The sequence below is a fragment of the Trachurus trachurus genome, assembly GCF_905171665.1.
Source record: "Trachurus trachurus genome assembly, chromosome: 14".
Classification (NCBI taxonomy): domain Eukaryota; kingdom Metazoa; phylum Chordata; class Actinopteri; order Carangiformes; family Carangidae; genus Trachurus; species Trachurus trachurus.
In genome coordinates, this window is record NC_139903.1 from 23,430,243 (window position 1) to 23,448,330 (window position 18,088).

Genomic DNA, 18,088 nt, shown 5'->3' on the forward strand with positions numbered 1-18,088 from the left:
CCTACTCCCCTGCACAGACACGTCTCATTTGTCGCATTTTCCAGCTCACTGACCGTGCCTTTATTTTGAAGGTCGCAGCCGGACATCCGTGTTTACTCTGGCTGCTGGCTCGTCGTTGGCTGGAGCTGCAGCTCAACCTGTTTGTTGATCGCTCTGTGTGGCTTATTAACACCCCGAGTCTATAATAAGCCGGGTTGATATCTCAGGGAGGTGTTTAACTTGCCTTCGCCAGGGAGAGGCAGCGACCTGTCCGACAGCAGACATAACAACATAACGACCGTGTCCTGAGCTTTGTCATCTGGAGACGGAGTCACACACTGAGGCTTTTCACATGTAGCTCGTTAGCTTAGCAGCGCCGCGTACAGTGTACACACATCCTTTTTTGTTCCGCTCCTGGACAGCCTCTGCATGACAATTTATTTCCAATGTTGAGTACAGAGAGGGCGCAGACATAGCGGTCGTTTTAGCCGAGAAACGTGTGAGGGGAATAATACCTGGTTGTCAGCCTCCAGTCCCGGGGCTAACCCCCGGTCGCCGACCGATTTAATGGCCGGAAATCCGAGGAGGGGCGCCGGTCTCATCGGCTTGATGAAGGATGCCTTTCAGCCCCACCAGCAGCCTCTGCAGCCTCACCAACCTGCCGTGGTCGATAAGAAAATGGTGGAGAAATGTTGGAAGCTCATGGACAAGGTACTGACAATGTTATTAGAGTAAAAATATAAACCCTTATGATCATATAACACACTCACGGGACCGAAATTGTGGGCATTCAGTGCCACGTCCCTCTTTTTCATGACCATTACCGTCAAAATTGAACATGCACATCTGAGACCTTGACTTTTATATTGGTAATACATACATTTAACCTACTGGGAAGCTGACATGTCTTGAGATTTACCTGGACTCATCCACACAGAAAGGTATTTAGGTATTTAATTTGGCTAAATGAGTTGAGGAGCTGTCTGCTATCTCAAGTGAGAAAACTGAATCCCAAACAAACTGAAAGGCCAATACAAGCACCAAAGTATAATAGTGTCCCTGATACATTATCTCATTGGGATAAATTAGAAAGAATTAGGTCACAGGGACAGTAATCTGTTGATCTATTGCCATGGACTTTGCAGAAACACCAAGAGCCCAAATATCCCCGGAGAACACCCTATAATTAGTCCTATATAAAAAACATCTATGTGTGTGTGCTGTGTGGGGGATAAAGGGTTGCTATTGTACAGTATACTTCTTGCTGACTGTCACTCTCGTTTATCTTTAACACGATCCTAACTGCCAGACAGAGGAGGAGAAACTAGAGAGAGAGAGAGATGAAGAGATGAGCGTTCACAGGAGATGAATTCAGGAGAGCAGGATTATAGAGAGAGAGACGGCACCAGATAAAGACAGAGGAATATAACATTACATGTCTGTGCTGTGCAAAGACGTGTCTGTGCTGCCTCATTTTCACCTACAGCGTGATGTGTCACTGTGTCACATGCTTAGGACTGATCCCTTCTGCTGCTGAGGTTTTTAAACTTCTTATACCTGGGTTGAACTTTCCTGCTGCTCCCTCTTTGCGCTGGGTGGAAATGTGGTATTAGTGTTTATTGCCTTACAGCGGGTCCGTATGGTGATTGCAGGGTTATACTAGAGTTTTGTCTGTGTTTGGTCTGATGTGAGTGGAGCAAATGGTCACTTATTTGCATACTTTTTCCCTACGGTCTTGATATCAGAAATATTCTCACAATCCCCATCTCGTTGTTTCGACATATCTCCAAACTGGGCCCAATAAACCTGTTAGAAAGTGTCATGTTATAAACGAAAGCAAACACTGTAACTTCGCAGTCTGTTGCTGTTACAATTTATTTATAACACCTATTGCACCGAGCTATAAAAAAAGGCCCACAAACCATCATTGTTCCTGTTTTTTTACTTTGCCACGTAAAAAGTAAAATACCGAGAGAAAATGTTGCATTCTCACTCTTCAGTGAACTTAACTAAATATAGCAGGTGTGAAACACTCAAGTTGTTGACATGATGTTTTAGAGAAGTTAGCCTCAAGGTAGACAGAATTTAAATTTTGGTATTTTAAATGCCAGTACGTTGTGATTAAAGTTACAGTCAGTAAAGCCTAGATACTCACAATACACGTATATTAAAGTGTTATTATTGCCTTATCAGCACAGTAGTATTTATAACAATGTCATGGATCATAAGCAGTTATGACTTGGATTGTGTATTGTAAACATCCATCACAGTTTACCGACCTAGTTCATGTTCCTGCTTTGATTTACGGCCTTCCCTTCTCGCTTTGTCCCCAGATCACAGGAGATCTCTACTTTAGTGAGTGTCATTTGAGGTCATAGGAATCAATACTACATTTAAAGTACCGGTATTTTAAAGTATTGATCAAAACCAAGAATTCTCGCATCACTCCAGACCAGTGGCTGCATCCTCACAGGATGTTGTTGTCATGTTGTTTGAATGTCAAGAGTCCCACATGGCCACGACTGTGTCTCCTATCCAGGTGGTCCGTCTGTGCCAGAACCCCAAGGTGGCATTGAAGAACAGCCCACCCTACATCCTGGACCTGCTTCCGGACACCTACCAGCACCTACGCACCATCCTGTCCCGGTACGAGGGCAAAATGGAGATCCTTGGTGAAAACGAGTACTTTCGTGTGGTCATGGAGAATTTGACTAACAAGACGAAACAGACGATGAGCCTGTTTAAAGAGGCCAAGGAGAGGATGTACGAGGAGAACTCCCAGCCCAGGTTGGTTGGTTTATGCCCCGATGAAATGTCACTCATCCTTGAAGGGTGTGGTAGTACATTTTTACATCAGGATGCAGTGAAGCAGAGGTATCAAAAGTATGTATTATATGATTTAACCACAGTTGGCTGCTGCTCACTACATTAAAGGGATAGTCCCCTATAGTCTTAGGAGTAGGTTCGTTACCTTTAATTGTCGGTGCAAACTATTTGTAGAACGGCGGGGCAGAGCCGAGAGCTGCTCAGAGCTACACTACGGAGGCTCATGGAATGGACAGAGTTGTTTTCAAGGTAAATTCATGCTAAACCACCGATGCGTGTTCCCGTCGGAGGCAGTTTTTCGGCAAGCAGTCTCTGCATTTGCCTCTAAAACAACTCTGTCTCGTAACGTTCCGTTGTTATCTCATAGCGTGGTGAATGTGCAGGTCACAACTTGTCCACAAGAACGTTTTAGAGTTGTTGGATTGTGTATTTGATGAGTTTGATGAGGGAAACCAAGAAATCCCATGACCCTCCCTGGCGTAGCTCTGAGCAGCTCACGGCTCTGCGCTGCCGTTCTAAAAATACCTTGCACCAACAATTAAAGGTAATGAACCTACTCCTAAAACTATAGGGATTATGGCAATGGGCCAATTTGCCAAAATGTTGAACTATCCCTTTAATATTAATTCACTATCTCTATACAGGACAGAATAGCACATAGCATTTGTTGATTCAGAACAAGTGGTTTCATCTAAATACTGAGTGAAAACTTACATCTGTTCAACTAACAAGGAAGAATTAAACTAAACCAAACTAAACTTTAAGTCGTCTCAGAGCGTCAGAGTCTTCTGTTCATTTAGTGTGAGTTACTGTTTTATTTCCACGAGACTATGAGAAACATAATTTAGATATGTGTCATAGTAACTCATTTAGATTGCAGTGGCCTACTTTTTGAACAGCAGTTATTCTATTAGGCTAACATTAAGTTGGCAGTGACCTATTGGTATAATTATAGTGCATGTTTGAGGCTTTAAGCAGCACAACTACAGAAAGAAACTGAAAGACATTTCCTTTTCAACGTTTCCTTGTGACACCCCACATGTCTATATAAAGTTGCAATAAAGTTTTTCCACGCTCTGTTTTTTGTACTTTCCATGATGGTGGTCATAAAACATAACTCATGACATTTGGTTGAATTAGACCTGCCTCGCGATTTGACGCCAAATAACTCTACTGTATTCTAAAGGCGTGATTAAACTGGCTCAATCACATCCACTTCCTCTGTTTCACAGAAATCCATTACTAAGCGAAAATTCATCCTTCCTGTGATTCACTCCGATTTTTATCAAGCCTTTCCACATAAACTTATTGTATTCTTATCTGTACGCTTGTTTGATCATTGTTGTAAAGCTTTTGTAAGATATTTTAGAAATAGAAAAGTCCTGACTTCCTATAGCAGAGGAGTGTATGTGGAAGTCTGAGACCAGAAGCTACTAAAGTGAGGCCAGTTGCATCAAAGGTCAAAAGAAAATGCTGTAAAGGACTGATCCCTGTCAATCAATAATCAACATTTTAACTTTTTGTCTGTAAAAATACTGACCTACAGCCTAAAACCCAAAGATATGAAATTTCCAGTGATAGAAAATCAGAGAAGAGCAGCTGTTTATTTTTAATCTATGTTTTGTTTAATCTTTATAAATCATAAAAACTATTAAAAAGTGAAAAGGCAAGGGGGGGGGGGGGGGGGGGGGGCAACACTTGTACACCATTCTTATAACGGTTTAATAGCAGTGTCTCTGTGTTGAAGGCTGTGGTTGACCAGAAAGAATTTTAAGGAATTATTAAGATCCGCACTGTAAATACAAGTGCAATTTGCCTTGTTTAATAAAGGATAAGCACATACATGCATATTTGTTACATAACTGTAATCTTTCTGACAAGTGCTTAGACCTTAATCTGATAATGTCCTGTACTAACTTGTATTTGATTCTTTCGCTCTCTCTCTCTCCCACTCAGACGAAACCTCACCAAGCTGTCTCTGATCTTCAGTCACATGCTGGCCGAGCTAAAAGCCATCTTCCCCAACGGCCTGTTTCAGGGAGACAACTTCAGGATCACCAAAGCTGATGCTGCTGAATTTTGGAGAAGGTCATTTGGGGATAAGTAAGTTTCTACTCTTCGTCTAAAGAAGAACTAGAAGATCTAAGTTTAGTTTGGTATTTTGAAACAGGGCATAGGTTCCTGTTGTTTATCTGTGCTTGTGAACGTCTTTCTGAAATGTATAAATCGGATGTTTTTTGATGTGTACATTTTTTTTGCGAGCTTGCAGTTTTGATTCTGTCTGTTGTCCTTTTTATAACGTCTGAGCTTCAGGTTTTACAGACTGTGAGCATGGTGTACTGGTTGGCTTCATATAAAACCTGTTACTTCTGTTTACCCCCTCCCACCACCAAAAGGACCATCGTGCCGTGGAGGACGTTTCGTCAGGCTCTCCATGAGTTTCACCCCATCAGCTCAGGCCTGGAGGCCATGGCCCTGAAATCCACCATCGACCTCACCTGCAACGACTACATCTCCGTCTTTGAGTTCGACATCTTCACCAGGCTCTTCCAGGTAAGGTTCAACGACAGCCGAGTGTTTTGAGGATGTCACAGTAAATGTCTTCATGGTTTCTGCAAGTCCATGTTGTAATACAGTGTGAGTCAAGTTTGTTTATGCACATTTCTACTCTGTAAAATGAGAGCTGCTAGGAACCACAGACACGACAAGCCAACTTCTGCTTTTAGAGAATGAAGATGTTAAAGTGTGAAGAGGAAAAGCATCAGCATTTTAGCTGTGGCCTCACGTCTCAGATTTGACAGACACTGGTTTGACTCTCCTCTCCACAGTCTTTGTCGACACTTTGCTGCATTTCTTGGCTCGCTTCACTTTCTTGTTAATCAGTGGAACAATGTGGAATATTGGAAAGAGAGTGTGTAATGTGTCACGTGTGTGCATCCACGACAATGTTTGTCAGGAGCGGAGACACACTTATAAAAAGTGTCCTTCTGTAGCTCTAGTGGCTATAAAAAAAACAAACAGGTGAGATCTCGATCATGAACGTTCTGTGTTTTGTGTTTTGCAGCCTTGGTCATCTCTTTTAAGGAACTGGAACAGTCTGGCAGTCACACACCCGGGTTACATGGCCTTCCTGACGTACGACGAGGTCAAGGCGCGACTGCACAGGTTCATCCACAAACCTGGCAGGTGAGACACAGAGCCAAGAATCGCAAAATGCATTCTCTCACCGTGAACACGGCTGGTGTAGAAACGCATAAAACTACACTGAACACCAGCACCTAAACTCCAGATCCCAACAGGCTGCCAACTGCCTTGCACATGCCGTTGCTACTGAGCTGACTGTGATCACTGTTGTCTGTCCTCCAGTTACATCTTCAGGCTGAGCTGCACCCGCCTCGGCCAGTGGGCCATCGGCTACGTGACAGCTGATGGGAACATCCTGCAGACCATCCCCCATAACAAACCACTTTTCCAAGCCCTCATTGATGGATACAGAGAGGGATTGTAAGTCCCACTGCAGCACAGTGTCAAAGCACCAATTTACTGTATATATTTTGGCGTGTAGTATTTTCTAACCATATGAATGGGTCGGAAAAGATATGAGAGATTACCGTCATGACTTCAGAATGTTTAGTCGGCACAATGAAGGAATATCTTTGTTTTTGACTGTGCTCATGATGTGTGTGTGTGTGTGGGGGGGGACTGGAGGTCAGTGAAGCTCTGATAACTAGCTACAGAGAGGATAGAAGGTCAGAGACACAGCTGCAATCTGTTGCTCTCACACATTAGCTAAGTGTTTGCTGAGCCCAGCCTTCGAATGTGTGACTAAGAAATCCACGTGGAACAGTTACGACATTGTTTATGTCTGTCGTGTTCATTATAAACAGAGCACGCATCACTGCAGCCCTGCAGTGTGACTCCACTGTACGCACCACTGTACTAAAGAGGCGTCTGAAGCACCCAGCAGAGTCACATACAACAACAGACGTCATCAGCACGGACGGAGTAGCGTTTTGTCAATGACTTCATTTTCTTCTTACATTCATGGGCAGGGCTTCCCAAAGCTTTCCACGCCAAAGCATAAGCTACAATCATGGACCCTATTGCAAACCCCCTAGACACGAATACGCAAATGGAAAAAAACAAACAAACAGGCAATAAAAAAGAGCAATGCAATGCAAAAAAGATTTCTAAATTATATTAAATACACTTTATCATAATGCACACACCTTTTTTTTTTTACTGAATCTTCTCTTATTTTCCTTTCACTTTGCTGAGGACCCCCTAGTGTCCCCTGGCTGCCCCCCTCTGGTGTGCAGCATGCCAGGAACGCTCCGCCTTAAACACAGCTTTAAAGTACGAAACATTCCTGCGGCCATGAAAGGTGGCTGTACGCGAGGTTGTGGCTCGCTGCTTGGTGGAGAACAGCAGCTGTTTCTAGTTTGGACTCAGAACAGCTACAATGACCAAACGTATCGGAGCCTCTAGAAATAACTGCAGAAGAAACCTCCTCACTGCTGTAGATCAGCGTGTTGCAAATGTATTGTTAACTCAACTCACTAAATATATAGTGTGACAACAGAATAAGGCCAAGTATGAACATTTGTAAGCAACTTTCAGTGGGCATGAGATACTACTACTACTACTACTACTACTACTACTACAGTTAAAATATGTGTACCATTCAGCTGAGGCAGGTGAGAGGTTTGTGATCTTAAAGCAGCTCTGCTTAATATTTTTAGATAAACAGTAGGGAAAAAAGATGTTTATGAGCATTTCAGTGACTTTTAACTCAGCAAAGTTAAGAAGACTTGTATGATACTCAGCTGTGTGTGTTTAACATATGTGGTCTGTCTGTAGCTATTTGTTCCCAGATGGCCGTGCACAGAACCCAGACCTGACCGGGTTGTGTGAACCTTCACCACAAGACCACATCAAAGTTACTCAGGTTTGACCTCATTTGTGTATTTTTGTTTTGAAATCTGAAAGCCGGTCAGCCATTTTCTTGTTTGTCAGGAAACCTGATGTAGGACAAACATGTGTATTTGTCACAAAAAAAACTAAAAAAGAAGACAATACAAATTGACCATGTTACTGCCTGGTAGAAGTAAACAGACAAAAACATTGAAGTAGAAGACATTAGAAAAACACCAGTTATAACAATGAATGAATGGATAAAACACAACTTCTCTCTTCCATATAAACACGCCTGTCTCTCCTCCACTTGTGTCCCTACAGGAGCAGTATGAGCTGTACTGTGAGATGGGCTCCACCTTCCAGCTTTGTAAGATCTGTGCAGAGAACGACAAGGACGTGAAGATCGAGCCCTGCAGGCACCTGATGTGCACTTCCTGTCTGACTGCCTGGCAGGTGAGGCTGCAAAGTTTCAACACACTGGTTTGTCTCGGGGGAGGAAGTTTGTCTTCTGTTTGCTGCTCAGCCTTAAAACTCAATTTTGCTTGCTGCAAATATTCATGTTTACTGATTAATATTGGACCAACTGTTTTTGTGTGTTTACCTTTAATTCTCAAATGGTGGCGTTCAGTTTCCTCTGCTGCAGAGAGGACCAGTTAATCTTGCAGATCTTATCTTAAAATATCCTCTCTTTTATACTTCCTCATATCTTACTAAGAAGTGCCAGTTCTTTGATTGTATCTCATATTTAAATTTGCCATTTGTTGTCAACGGAAACTCAACACTTCCTCCAGTGTTTGCTTGTTGTCTTGATAAATACAGAAGAAACATATTCTGTATTTCAACAGCACTGGTTCCTTTAGTATGAGCTGTATATGGCCTCCGAAATGCTGAATTTAGTCAATAATTATTTTGAAATTGCTTCCTATTTGCCATTTTTAAGTTACCGTCAATAAAACACTCAAAACTTCTTGCGTTAATGTTTCACAATAAAAGCCTGAAGCCAAAGGCAAGTGATCCACAGAGGTTTTTCATCTGAAGCACATGCACGATGAATTTATCAGATGCAGATATTGCATCATGGACTTTGCAAAAAAAAAGAAAAAAGAAAAGAAGATTTATGTCTAACATGAAAACATATGCTGTTTTGGTGATGGAAGTAACCTGTGTGTCCATTTGAGCTCTCACACTGTTAGACAGATGCTTGCAGGTGAGCAGGAGTGAAGAATTTCATACCAAAGGTCTTGTTCTTACTCCTATTCCCTGCTATTTTACAATGTGAAACGTGCTCCCTCAGGAATCCGAGGGTCAGGGCTGCCCGTTTTGCCGCTGTGAGATAAAAGGCACGGAGCCCATCGTGGTGGACCCCTTCCACCCGAAGGCCAGCGGGGCTTCCTTCGCCGGCTTCCAGGGGTCCAGCAGAGCAGAAGCAGCTGCGAACGATGAGGAAGAAGATGAGCGTCTGGAGGACCAGCACCTCGTCATGAGCAGGCTGGCCTGCACCAAGGTAAGATATGTCAGGACGCCTCAGGTACACACACACACACACACACACACACACACACACACACACACACACACACACACACACACACACACACACACACACACACACACACACACACACACACACACACACACACACACACACACACACACACACCAAGTGGACCGACAACTCACCTGGTTCCATTTAGGACCGTTTTAGTCACGACTGACTAGATTAGATTATCATAGTTACATTTAAAGCTCACTGCTGGTTCCATTCAACATCTTGTGTGTGTGTGTGTGTGTGTGTGTAGGTTGAGCGTCCACCATCTCCAGTGTCTCAGCTGCCTCCGGTGCCCCCCCGCCTCGACCTCTTGCAGCAGAGACCCTCCACCTCCCATAGTGCACTGGGCCAGGGAGCCACAGCCAAGGTAAATGTGTGTGTTGAAAACGCTCTCCTATTAAAGAGGAACTATACAGGATTTGTATCTTAACTATTCTCCATTTTTACTATAATTAAACAGCTTTGGGGTAATTGTGATGGTTAAATAAATGGCCTGACCTGTTACGATGGAGAATGGAGGCTCTCTGTCTTCCACTGCGTGTCACCTATTGCGTCTTTTGCATGAAAACCAACCTTACAAGATCGGTGCCGCCGCCCCTGCTCACTGTGACACAAACGTGCCCCATAACCTGTAATCTCTTCTTTATGACAGATTAAACTACACAAATATACACGTCGTAACATATGATATATAACGTTATCTACTCCTCTATTGATTTATTTCTCGCTGGCTTCGTTGTAAACAAATGCATACTGCCAGGACGAGGGTTAGCAACACAGCGGAAAAGTGGCCAGACTTGCATAGTTCCCCTTTAAGTACTAGATATCACACGTGCATGAATCTAGAAGTCATGTTCCAGTGTAACCATCAACTGTGTGCATGTAACATAGAGATAAGCGAGAGGTCCTCAGTATAGAAGTATAGAAGCCAAGGATGTGTGTGTGTGTGTCAATAACTATCAATATTCACCACCCACTCCCACCTTCTCTCCAGATTTCAGCCACTCACAGAGACAAGCCTCTACCTCTGCCTCCTGCCCTGAGAGAGCTGCCCCCTCCTCCCCCTCCAGAGCGCCCCTCCTTGGTCGGCCAGGACTCCCGGCTGCAGAGGAGACCCCTACCCTCCACCCCCGACCAGGCCGCCTGGGCTTCCAACTACATGGTCCCACGCCCTGCAACCAAGGCCCCGTCGGCTCTGTCCTCCCCCGCTCAGAGCCTGGAAGCCAACGGAGAGGGCAGCAAACCCCAGTCGGCCACCAACGCCGTCTACTGTCTGGCTGCGAGGTGTGGAGCTCTGCCGCTGATCAATACATTTGATTTTAACAAACTACAAAAGCAAAAAAAAGAGAGAGACAATCCCACCATGCTCTGTGTTGTCGTCATGTGATCAGGTCTCTGACGGCGTCAGCGGTGCCGAGTGGGGAGAGGTCGTCGTCTGACGGCGAGGAGAACGAGTACATGAGTCCCACCTCGCTCCCAGCCACTGGTGCTCCCTGGGTCGTAACGGGCTCCTTGGTGCCTCCACCTCCACCTCCGGCCCAGACCAACCAACACAACGACACCAGGTAAACAAATCTGTCAGCCGCACTATCATGCTGCTACTCACATCCCAGAAGCTGATTCACTGGAGATCCTGGTGATAACTGCATGAATACGCTGGTTTATAGGTGTTAATAATGGATTACATGCAGTGTTAGTGTGTATGGATGATGGTGTCAGGGTGCTGCAGTAAATGCTGCAATCATGTATCAGGAGCAGTAATTTTTATGTCCACCAGGGAGCTCTGGAGCCTCAGTTTCGTTTGTCCAGCGATGCCCACCCCTCAAACCCACAAACACCTCCTCCCCTCTCACTTCCTTGCGGTTTTTCTCCCCCTTGAGTAAATGTTTCAAAGGAGACGAAGCAGAAGCTGTGCTGGAGAAAAATTTCTCTTTGATGAAATGATGACAGAGTGTAAAATCAAGACCAGAATCCACACACCACAGCAGGAATGAACAGAATCACTCGTGGTGGTGTGAGCTGTATGATGGGCTACGAGCTGAAAATGTGAAAACTTCTCGAGTTGTGTCAATAAATGATGTGAAGAAGTGTTGCTGGTATTTTGTCATAGCGCAAACTCAAGAGTTTTAACCTCATAATAGAATCAGAATAAATGATTTAGCTTCTAGTCCTAATTCCAGAGCAGCCAGTTGTCTGTAGATCCAGATTAAACTTTCATTTCCAGACAGGACTAGAGCGATAACTAGTTAATATCTGACTAATAGTGGCACTGCTTAATGATTTTGTTTTCTCTGCAGTGAGGGAGCTGAGAGTGACTCCGAGGATCCTCAAGTCTACGAGTCCATGTGTAACATCCAGGCCCAGGCCGGTTCGTCTGAGACGGCACAGACCTCAGATCTGGGTAACAACACACCAACATGTACAGTAACAGTCAATGGACAAAATAAAGGAGAATATTTACCTTTTTACCAATTTAAATTTATTTTTTCTTGTACCAGTATTATATTGGCTCTGAGCCTGACTCAATACAGTTGTTATAATTACTGGGTAGTTAGTTGTATACTAAAGTAATTATCATTATTTACTGTCGAATAATTTTTATGAGCCTCATAAATCTGAATAACAATGTATAAAAAAAGAATAAACTTGATTTAGAAAAATGTGAGTAGGAGGAAATGTGGCTAACGAAGTGGTGGTTAAAGTACAGCCTCAACATTTAGCCTCAACATGAACTGAACATTTGAAATAAGGCAAGGCAATTTTATTTATATAGCCCGTTTTTACAAACAGTTTGTCTCAAAGGGCTTTACGTAGCATCATAACAACATCCTCTGCCCTTAGACCTGATACCGTGATGCTACAGCTATTTTATATCCTGTTTCCTTTGTCTCCTCATCACTCACTGTGTGTTTATTTTTCAGACCTCCCTCAGCGAGCAGCTGTGGACTCCCAGGACAAGACGGAGGAGACCAGTGAGGAGGACATCTACGAGTACGACTGTCCCAGACCCGTCGTCCCTCAGGCCCCCGCCAGACGAACCCTGTCTGACATGAGCGCTCCCTCTGCCGCCTTCAGCACCCTCAGCCTGGACGCTGCCGTGGAGACAAGTATGTGGAGGGTTAATTTAGATGCATAGACATGTGTAGCCATGGGCACAGAGGCAAAAAGCACCAAATTTGTATTTTAATTTTGTGAAATGCCAGTAACCAACCATCGCTATGACAACCTGCTACTCTTGATATTCTCATCCACACTTGGTGTTGCCACAAAACCTAAATCCACCGTGTGAGTGTGAACTACTTCTGTTCCCTCCTCTGTTTAACATCGTTCTCACATCGACTCCCCTGTGTGTTTCCAGGTATGTTCGCACCAGTTGTCGACCCCCCCGTCTCCCGCCCCCCCAAGCCCCTCCCCCGGCGAGCCAACTCCGACCGACGGCCTCGTCCCGTCAACCGTGAATATTCTGCTCCGCTGCCGGAGCTTCCCGGTACCTCCGCTGCCTCTTCCCCTCCTCCCACACCTCCTCCTCCTCCTCCTCCTCCTCCTCCTTCCTCCTCCTCATCCTCACCTTCTTCATCTTCTGCGGCGGCGGCGGGCCCCGGCAGCCTGGCCCTCAACGGGGAGATCGAATGCCTGATGTCTCAGGGCTACTCCATCCAGGACATCCAGAAGGCCCTGATGATCGCCCAGAACAACCTGGAGACGGCCAAGAACATCCTGCGCGAGTTCGTCTCCATCCCCTCCACGGCGCACATCGCCACATAGTCGCCGCGGCGGCGGCGGCAGGTCGTCCTCTCGTCTTCGTCTCTGTCTCCACTCTGTGCCATTATCATTGGATAGCATTTACCAAGCACTTTTCCCGCAGGGCCAAAAGGCTTCACTGTGTGGAGCAGCGCTGCGTTCAGGTCGTATCAGAGGATGATGAAGATCACAGCAGCCGCTTCAACGTTTTTACCCTTGAAATACACACAACAAGAGGAATTAGGGGGTGAAATACTTCATCTTGTATAACCTGGACTATTGTCACGCTGCTCAGATTCTCAGAGTTTGTTTGAAGGAGCAGCTCAGGCTCAGATCTGATAGGACCTGAACGCAGCGTCGAAGGTGAGCTCTCTGTAGTGAAGCGTTGACCCCCGCTCTACTTGGCTGAGGTCGACTCTTGCAGTGGCAGTGCACCCCCCCCCCCCCCCCTCTCTCATTAAGCTACGTGTTGTTGATCAGTGGAGGCATCGTCGTGGATCGCTGTGTTTTTGACTCGGCCGCTCAGTTTGGTGCTTTTACAGGCTTACTGGCAAAAAATAAATAAATTGTGGCGTACGAATATGTAGCGACATGAGTTCGGTCGGAAATGTAGTGAATAACCCCCGTGGCGTGTGAGTGAGTGTGCGTGCGTGTGTGTGTGTGCTCATGCTGAAGAAAGTGAATGTTGAGTTGCAGTGCAGTATCGCAGGGCTTCACGTCGTACGCGTCACTGTGGCTCGCTCCGTTTTTCGATGGTTCTTTGACAAGTTGAACATGACTCCATATCTCCTCGCAGCTCCCGGATCAATGATGGTTCTCTAATGAAAATAACAAGTTTAATGTTTAAGTACTCTCATAACGTGTCGTGCTGTGTGTGGTACTAATAATGGCTGAATTTTCCGAGAAGTGCGTTCTGTCATTTAACTCCTGGTTTCGCGAGGCGGCGTCTCACTGAAGGCTCATGTATTTAGTCAAAAGCTTATGTATACTCGTATAGTTTCTTACTAAAAGTGAAAAGACTTTAACACGAACTGGTAGATTTCCTCTCTCATGTATTTATGTACCACATCTCCACCCAGAGCAGCTTGGCTGGGTGTCGTGAAAAATCGAAATTGAAGGGATTTACACTGAGCTCTGAAGCAAAAGACTGAAGGTGGTGTGATGTGGTGTGGACTCAGGTACTCCGGGGGGGTCGTACGTACTGATGAATGAATGAACAGATGCTGAAAGGACACGCAGGGATGATGTGATAATGTCGGCGGTGTTGTGGACTCATGACACGTTCGTACAGAGACATTCCACTGATTGAAATTTCTTGCTTTTCGTTTCCTGACTCGCATCAGATTCACCACAGAACCTGCTCCACTTCTTTTTTTTTTTATCTTTTTTTTTTATTATCTCAGTATTAGACCCCAACACTGACTTCTTCTCATTTCAAACTCAATGATTATCTGCACCACCATAAGATCATTTATAAATGATTTATAAATGATCAATACTAGATTTTTTATTTGTTTGTTTACACTGTATAAATTACAAATTAAAAATTATAAACAAGTTATCACACAGTTTTCCTACACTAATGCAGCCTCACTATTTGGCAAGATCAAGTTAATGGTTACTACTGTTTTCAAATGGTAAAAGGAGCCTCATAATGACTCATGAATTAATTAATTAATAAACACTTCACAATAAGACTCATTTAACAACATATAAATAAGTAATTCAATGATAAGCTCCAACATTAATTAGATTTTGCCAAATAGTGAGCCCGCATCAATGTATGAAAACTGTTATAGCTTGTTTATAGTTGTTTATTTGTGTTTTGGATTCAGGATAGTCTAATTGTAAAGTGGTGCCAATAATAATCACAGACTACAGCCGTCTGACTGAGCCTGGACATGTCAGTTACTCAGCATCTCATTGAAGTGTCAAAAATACTCAGTGTGCAACCTTATGTTTAATTTAAAATGATATAATTAGTTTGTTAATCAATAGAAAAGTAATCTGCAGCTGTTTTAATAATTGATTCATTATTTAAGAGAAATATTCTCAGCTTCCAGTTTGCTCTTTTATTTGCCTTTGGCGACAGTGAATGAACAGTCTTGGGTTTGGAGTGTTGGTCGGACATCAGCTCAGGCTTTACAGGCATATTTAGACACTTTATATTATATTTTTATAGACCATCAGTCGCTCCAGACTGAAATGTCGCAGAAACTATTCGATGAACTGCTTGGAATTAGCTGCAAACCTTCATGGTCTCCAGAGGATGAATTGTGATTGTTCCTTTTGTTCCACCTTCAGCTGAAGTTTGTCTCACATTTTGGTTTATGGTCAAATTCCTGCAGACGGATGGATGGCGCTCCCATCAGTCCCAGCTGCACTTTGTGTTTACTGTTTTTAAAAAAAATCATACCTGTGAAGCTTTAGTCCTGTCCTTGCGAGCGTGTTAGCACAGTGACGTTAGCATTTAGCTCAAGGCACACTAGCCAGCGTGGCTGTTACCTCTTGAGTCTCATTATTTGCCAAGAAGATTGTGAACCACCTTGTGAGACTTGATCATGGTCAGTCTTTGTGTGAACAGTTTGATGATCTGCTGAGTGACTGACTGTCGATGCTGCAGTCGGATCAGGACTGGTCCAGTCCTTAATTCAAAGTCTTCATGTGGACCATGTGTCCAGAACCTGTCAGCGAACAGTAAACTACCGGGGCTGTGGTCGGTTCTGAAGCTGTGGACTTCACTCAGGTGTTGAGACATTTGTCTCCAGTGGACCAAGAATGAGCAGCTGTCCCTCCCAGGCACCACACCTTTACCTTGACGATGCATCGGCCTATCAGAGGCTTTGATGTCGTCCACACCAGGTCTCGTTTATTAAGCTAACCACACATTTAGAGCAAAGATGAAAAGACGTCAGAGTCATCAAAGCAGGGACTCTCATTGATCTGATCTGAGTGCAGCGCTCCATCAGTGCAGAATACAGATGTACAGTACATCCCTGTGAGCGGAGTCCCTCAGTAACGTGCACAGTTAGACACACTGCCAGACGCCAGACGAGGCCGAGCTCCTCGTTTCCACTTTCACACACTAACAGGAAAAACGGCCTCTCCAGTTTCCTGTTTCACTATGAGTGCAATTTCTCCTTTTTGTTCTTGTCCAGAATAGACCCTTAGTGGTCACATGATTTCTGCAGTAACACACTCAGTAAATGTGCCTTCTGTCAATCCCAACCTGCACATGACAGCAGAGAAACCAAAACACTCCACATTTACTGCTTAAATGAAGTGGAAATCTACACAGCTTTGTTTTTTTTGTTTTTTATTACTGGAGGTGTTTTCTGACTTTTTTTGTTTGTTTGTTTCATTCAGTGACAAAGTTTGGAGTTGGTTCTTAACACGAGGTCATTTGACAAAATCACTGGAGGTATCAAAACTGCTGATTACAGTCCAAACAATTCATTTCAGACAATTAAATATATATAAAGTTATTACGGAAGTTGCCCTTAAAATTTGGTTTTCAAAAATTTGTGGCGCAACGTTTTCAACTGAAAAATAAACCTGTTATTTAGAGCCCCCTAGTGGACACATAGTAGAATAACAGCACAGGGCAGCACAGTCAATCCATCGAAGGGGAAAGATAAAAGAATGATTTAGTTTTCTTGCAATTATGAGGTACTATTCACTAATTCTAATATATACGCTTTCATAATAACAAATCCATTTTTTTGCATTTAATGAATGTGCTACTTTAATTGGGTTTCTCTGTGCTGCAGTCTCCGTCACTTACTGTGCAACCTACTTGTCAGGCTGTTTGTAATACAGGTTTGAAATTGAAATATGTTGTTTTAAATAGACGCCTCCATGCTCTTGATAACAGAAAACAAACGTACGATAGATACATTGATGTGAAGCAGAAAGAAAAAGTCCTGACGGGCCGTGTTGGAACTGTAAAGTGCAGATTGATCTGGTCCCTGCAGACTGAGGTCTCTGGGTCTGTCTCGCTGTGAGTCCATAACAAATCTTACAGCTTTAATTGCCCCGGACCAAAAGCATTTCAAAGCAGCGAGCTGCCCCTTCATGTTGCCTCCTCAGCTCGTTGTGATATCCAGAGGATGTGTATCGTCAGTCCTTTGGCTTCGTGCTCTCTTGATCTCAGCGTTTGAACACTAACAGGGACTAACTCTTGACCATCAAAGTGCCGCTGTGTGAGGACTTGAGGCTGACAACACTGCCAGAGGCTCTGCTGGCTCTCACAACACACACACACACACACACACACATACACACTCCCCCTCAGAGTCACTGGTTAATGATTTTATGTGGTATAATCATGTTAACTAGCCTTTCAACAAGAACTTGCCTACTAAAAAGTTGTCTTCATGGCTTTGTTATTGCCTGTGTAAATATGATTTTATTTATTGTCTTTTTAATATCCTCAGCATTCATTGTGTTGCCATGTTTTCATGCCTAAGCCATTAAGATTTTTAATTAAACAGTATTTTCTTTAACATTTGATGTTCTATGTGGTTTGTCTGACGTGACTCGGCTCTCCAGTCGTCGTCTGTATTCTAATGAAATTCACTCAACACTTGTCTTAAATAGAGGTGGAACCGAACTGATCAATATCAGTATCAAATCCAAATTTGGTGTAATTTATTTATGACGGCCCAGATCCACATCACCAACCCAGATCCCACTCTGTAGCTCCTGCAAACAGCCAAAAAACATGAAGCAGCAAACAGAGTGAAGCTCTCTAACCTTCAGGAGGCCACACAAAGGCCTCGGACTACATTTAGTTTTAATGTATTTATTTATTTATTTTGCTTTTTTTTTTTTTTGCTTAAGTAGCACTGCAGCTTTGTGTAACCTTAAAACATAATACCATCAGTGCCAATTATAATAATAATCACAATAATGATAACTAAAAACATATATTCATGTGAAAACATTAGGACACCGCATTTGGTTTATGCCAAACATATCCTCTCTTCTGGTGCACAAATAATTAAATTCTCCGACTCATCGGTCCAAAGAACATTGTTCAAGAAGACTTTGTCTACGTTCTCTCTGGCAAACTTC

At 43.7% G+C, this 18,088-nt stretch overlaps 1 protein-coding gene across 1 annotated transcript; it reads left to right on the forward strand.

Moving 5' to 3' along the window:
* Positions 1 to 133: 133 nt before the first annotated feature.
* Positions 134 to 17,459, forward strand: LOC310997502 (E3 ubiquitin-protein ligase CBL-like). The gene is made up of 15 exons (XM_083987215.1): positions 134 to 690; positions 2,519 to 2,766; positions 4,762 to 4,908; positions 5,202 to 5,358; positions 5,870 to 5,991; positions 6,172 to 6,309; positions 7,666 to 7,753; positions 8,044 to 8,175; positions 9,017 to 9,226; positions 9,522 to 9,638; positions 10,266 to 10,555; positions 10,663 to 10,836; positions 11,569 to 11,672; positions 12,193 to 12,378; positions 12,630 to 17,459. The coding sequence occupies exons 1-15, from the start codon at positions 547 to 549 to the stop codon at positions 13,034 to 13,036; spliced, it is 2,664 nt and encodes an 887-aa protein (XP_083843341.1). The 5' UTR covers positions 134 to 546; the 3' UTR covers positions 13,037 to 17,459.
* Positions 17,460 to 18,088: the final 629 nt, after the last annotated feature.

What these genes read in the sequence shown, in the direction of transcription:
- LOC310997502 (XM_083987215.1), top strand. Translation starts at nt 547, where the DNA reads ATGGCCGGAAATCCGAGGAGGGGCGCCGGTCTCATCGGCTTGATGAAG. An exon ending in TCTTCACCAGGCTCTTCCAG is followed by an intron (nt 5,359 to 5,869) that starts GTAAGGTTCAAC and finishes TGTGTTTTGCAG; the next exon opens with CCTTGGTCATCTCTTTTAAG. An exon ending in TTCATCCACAAACCTGGCAG is followed by an intron (nt 5,992 to 6,171) that starts GTGAGACACAGA and finishes TCTGTCCTCCAG; the next exon opens with TTACATCTTCAGGCTGAGCT.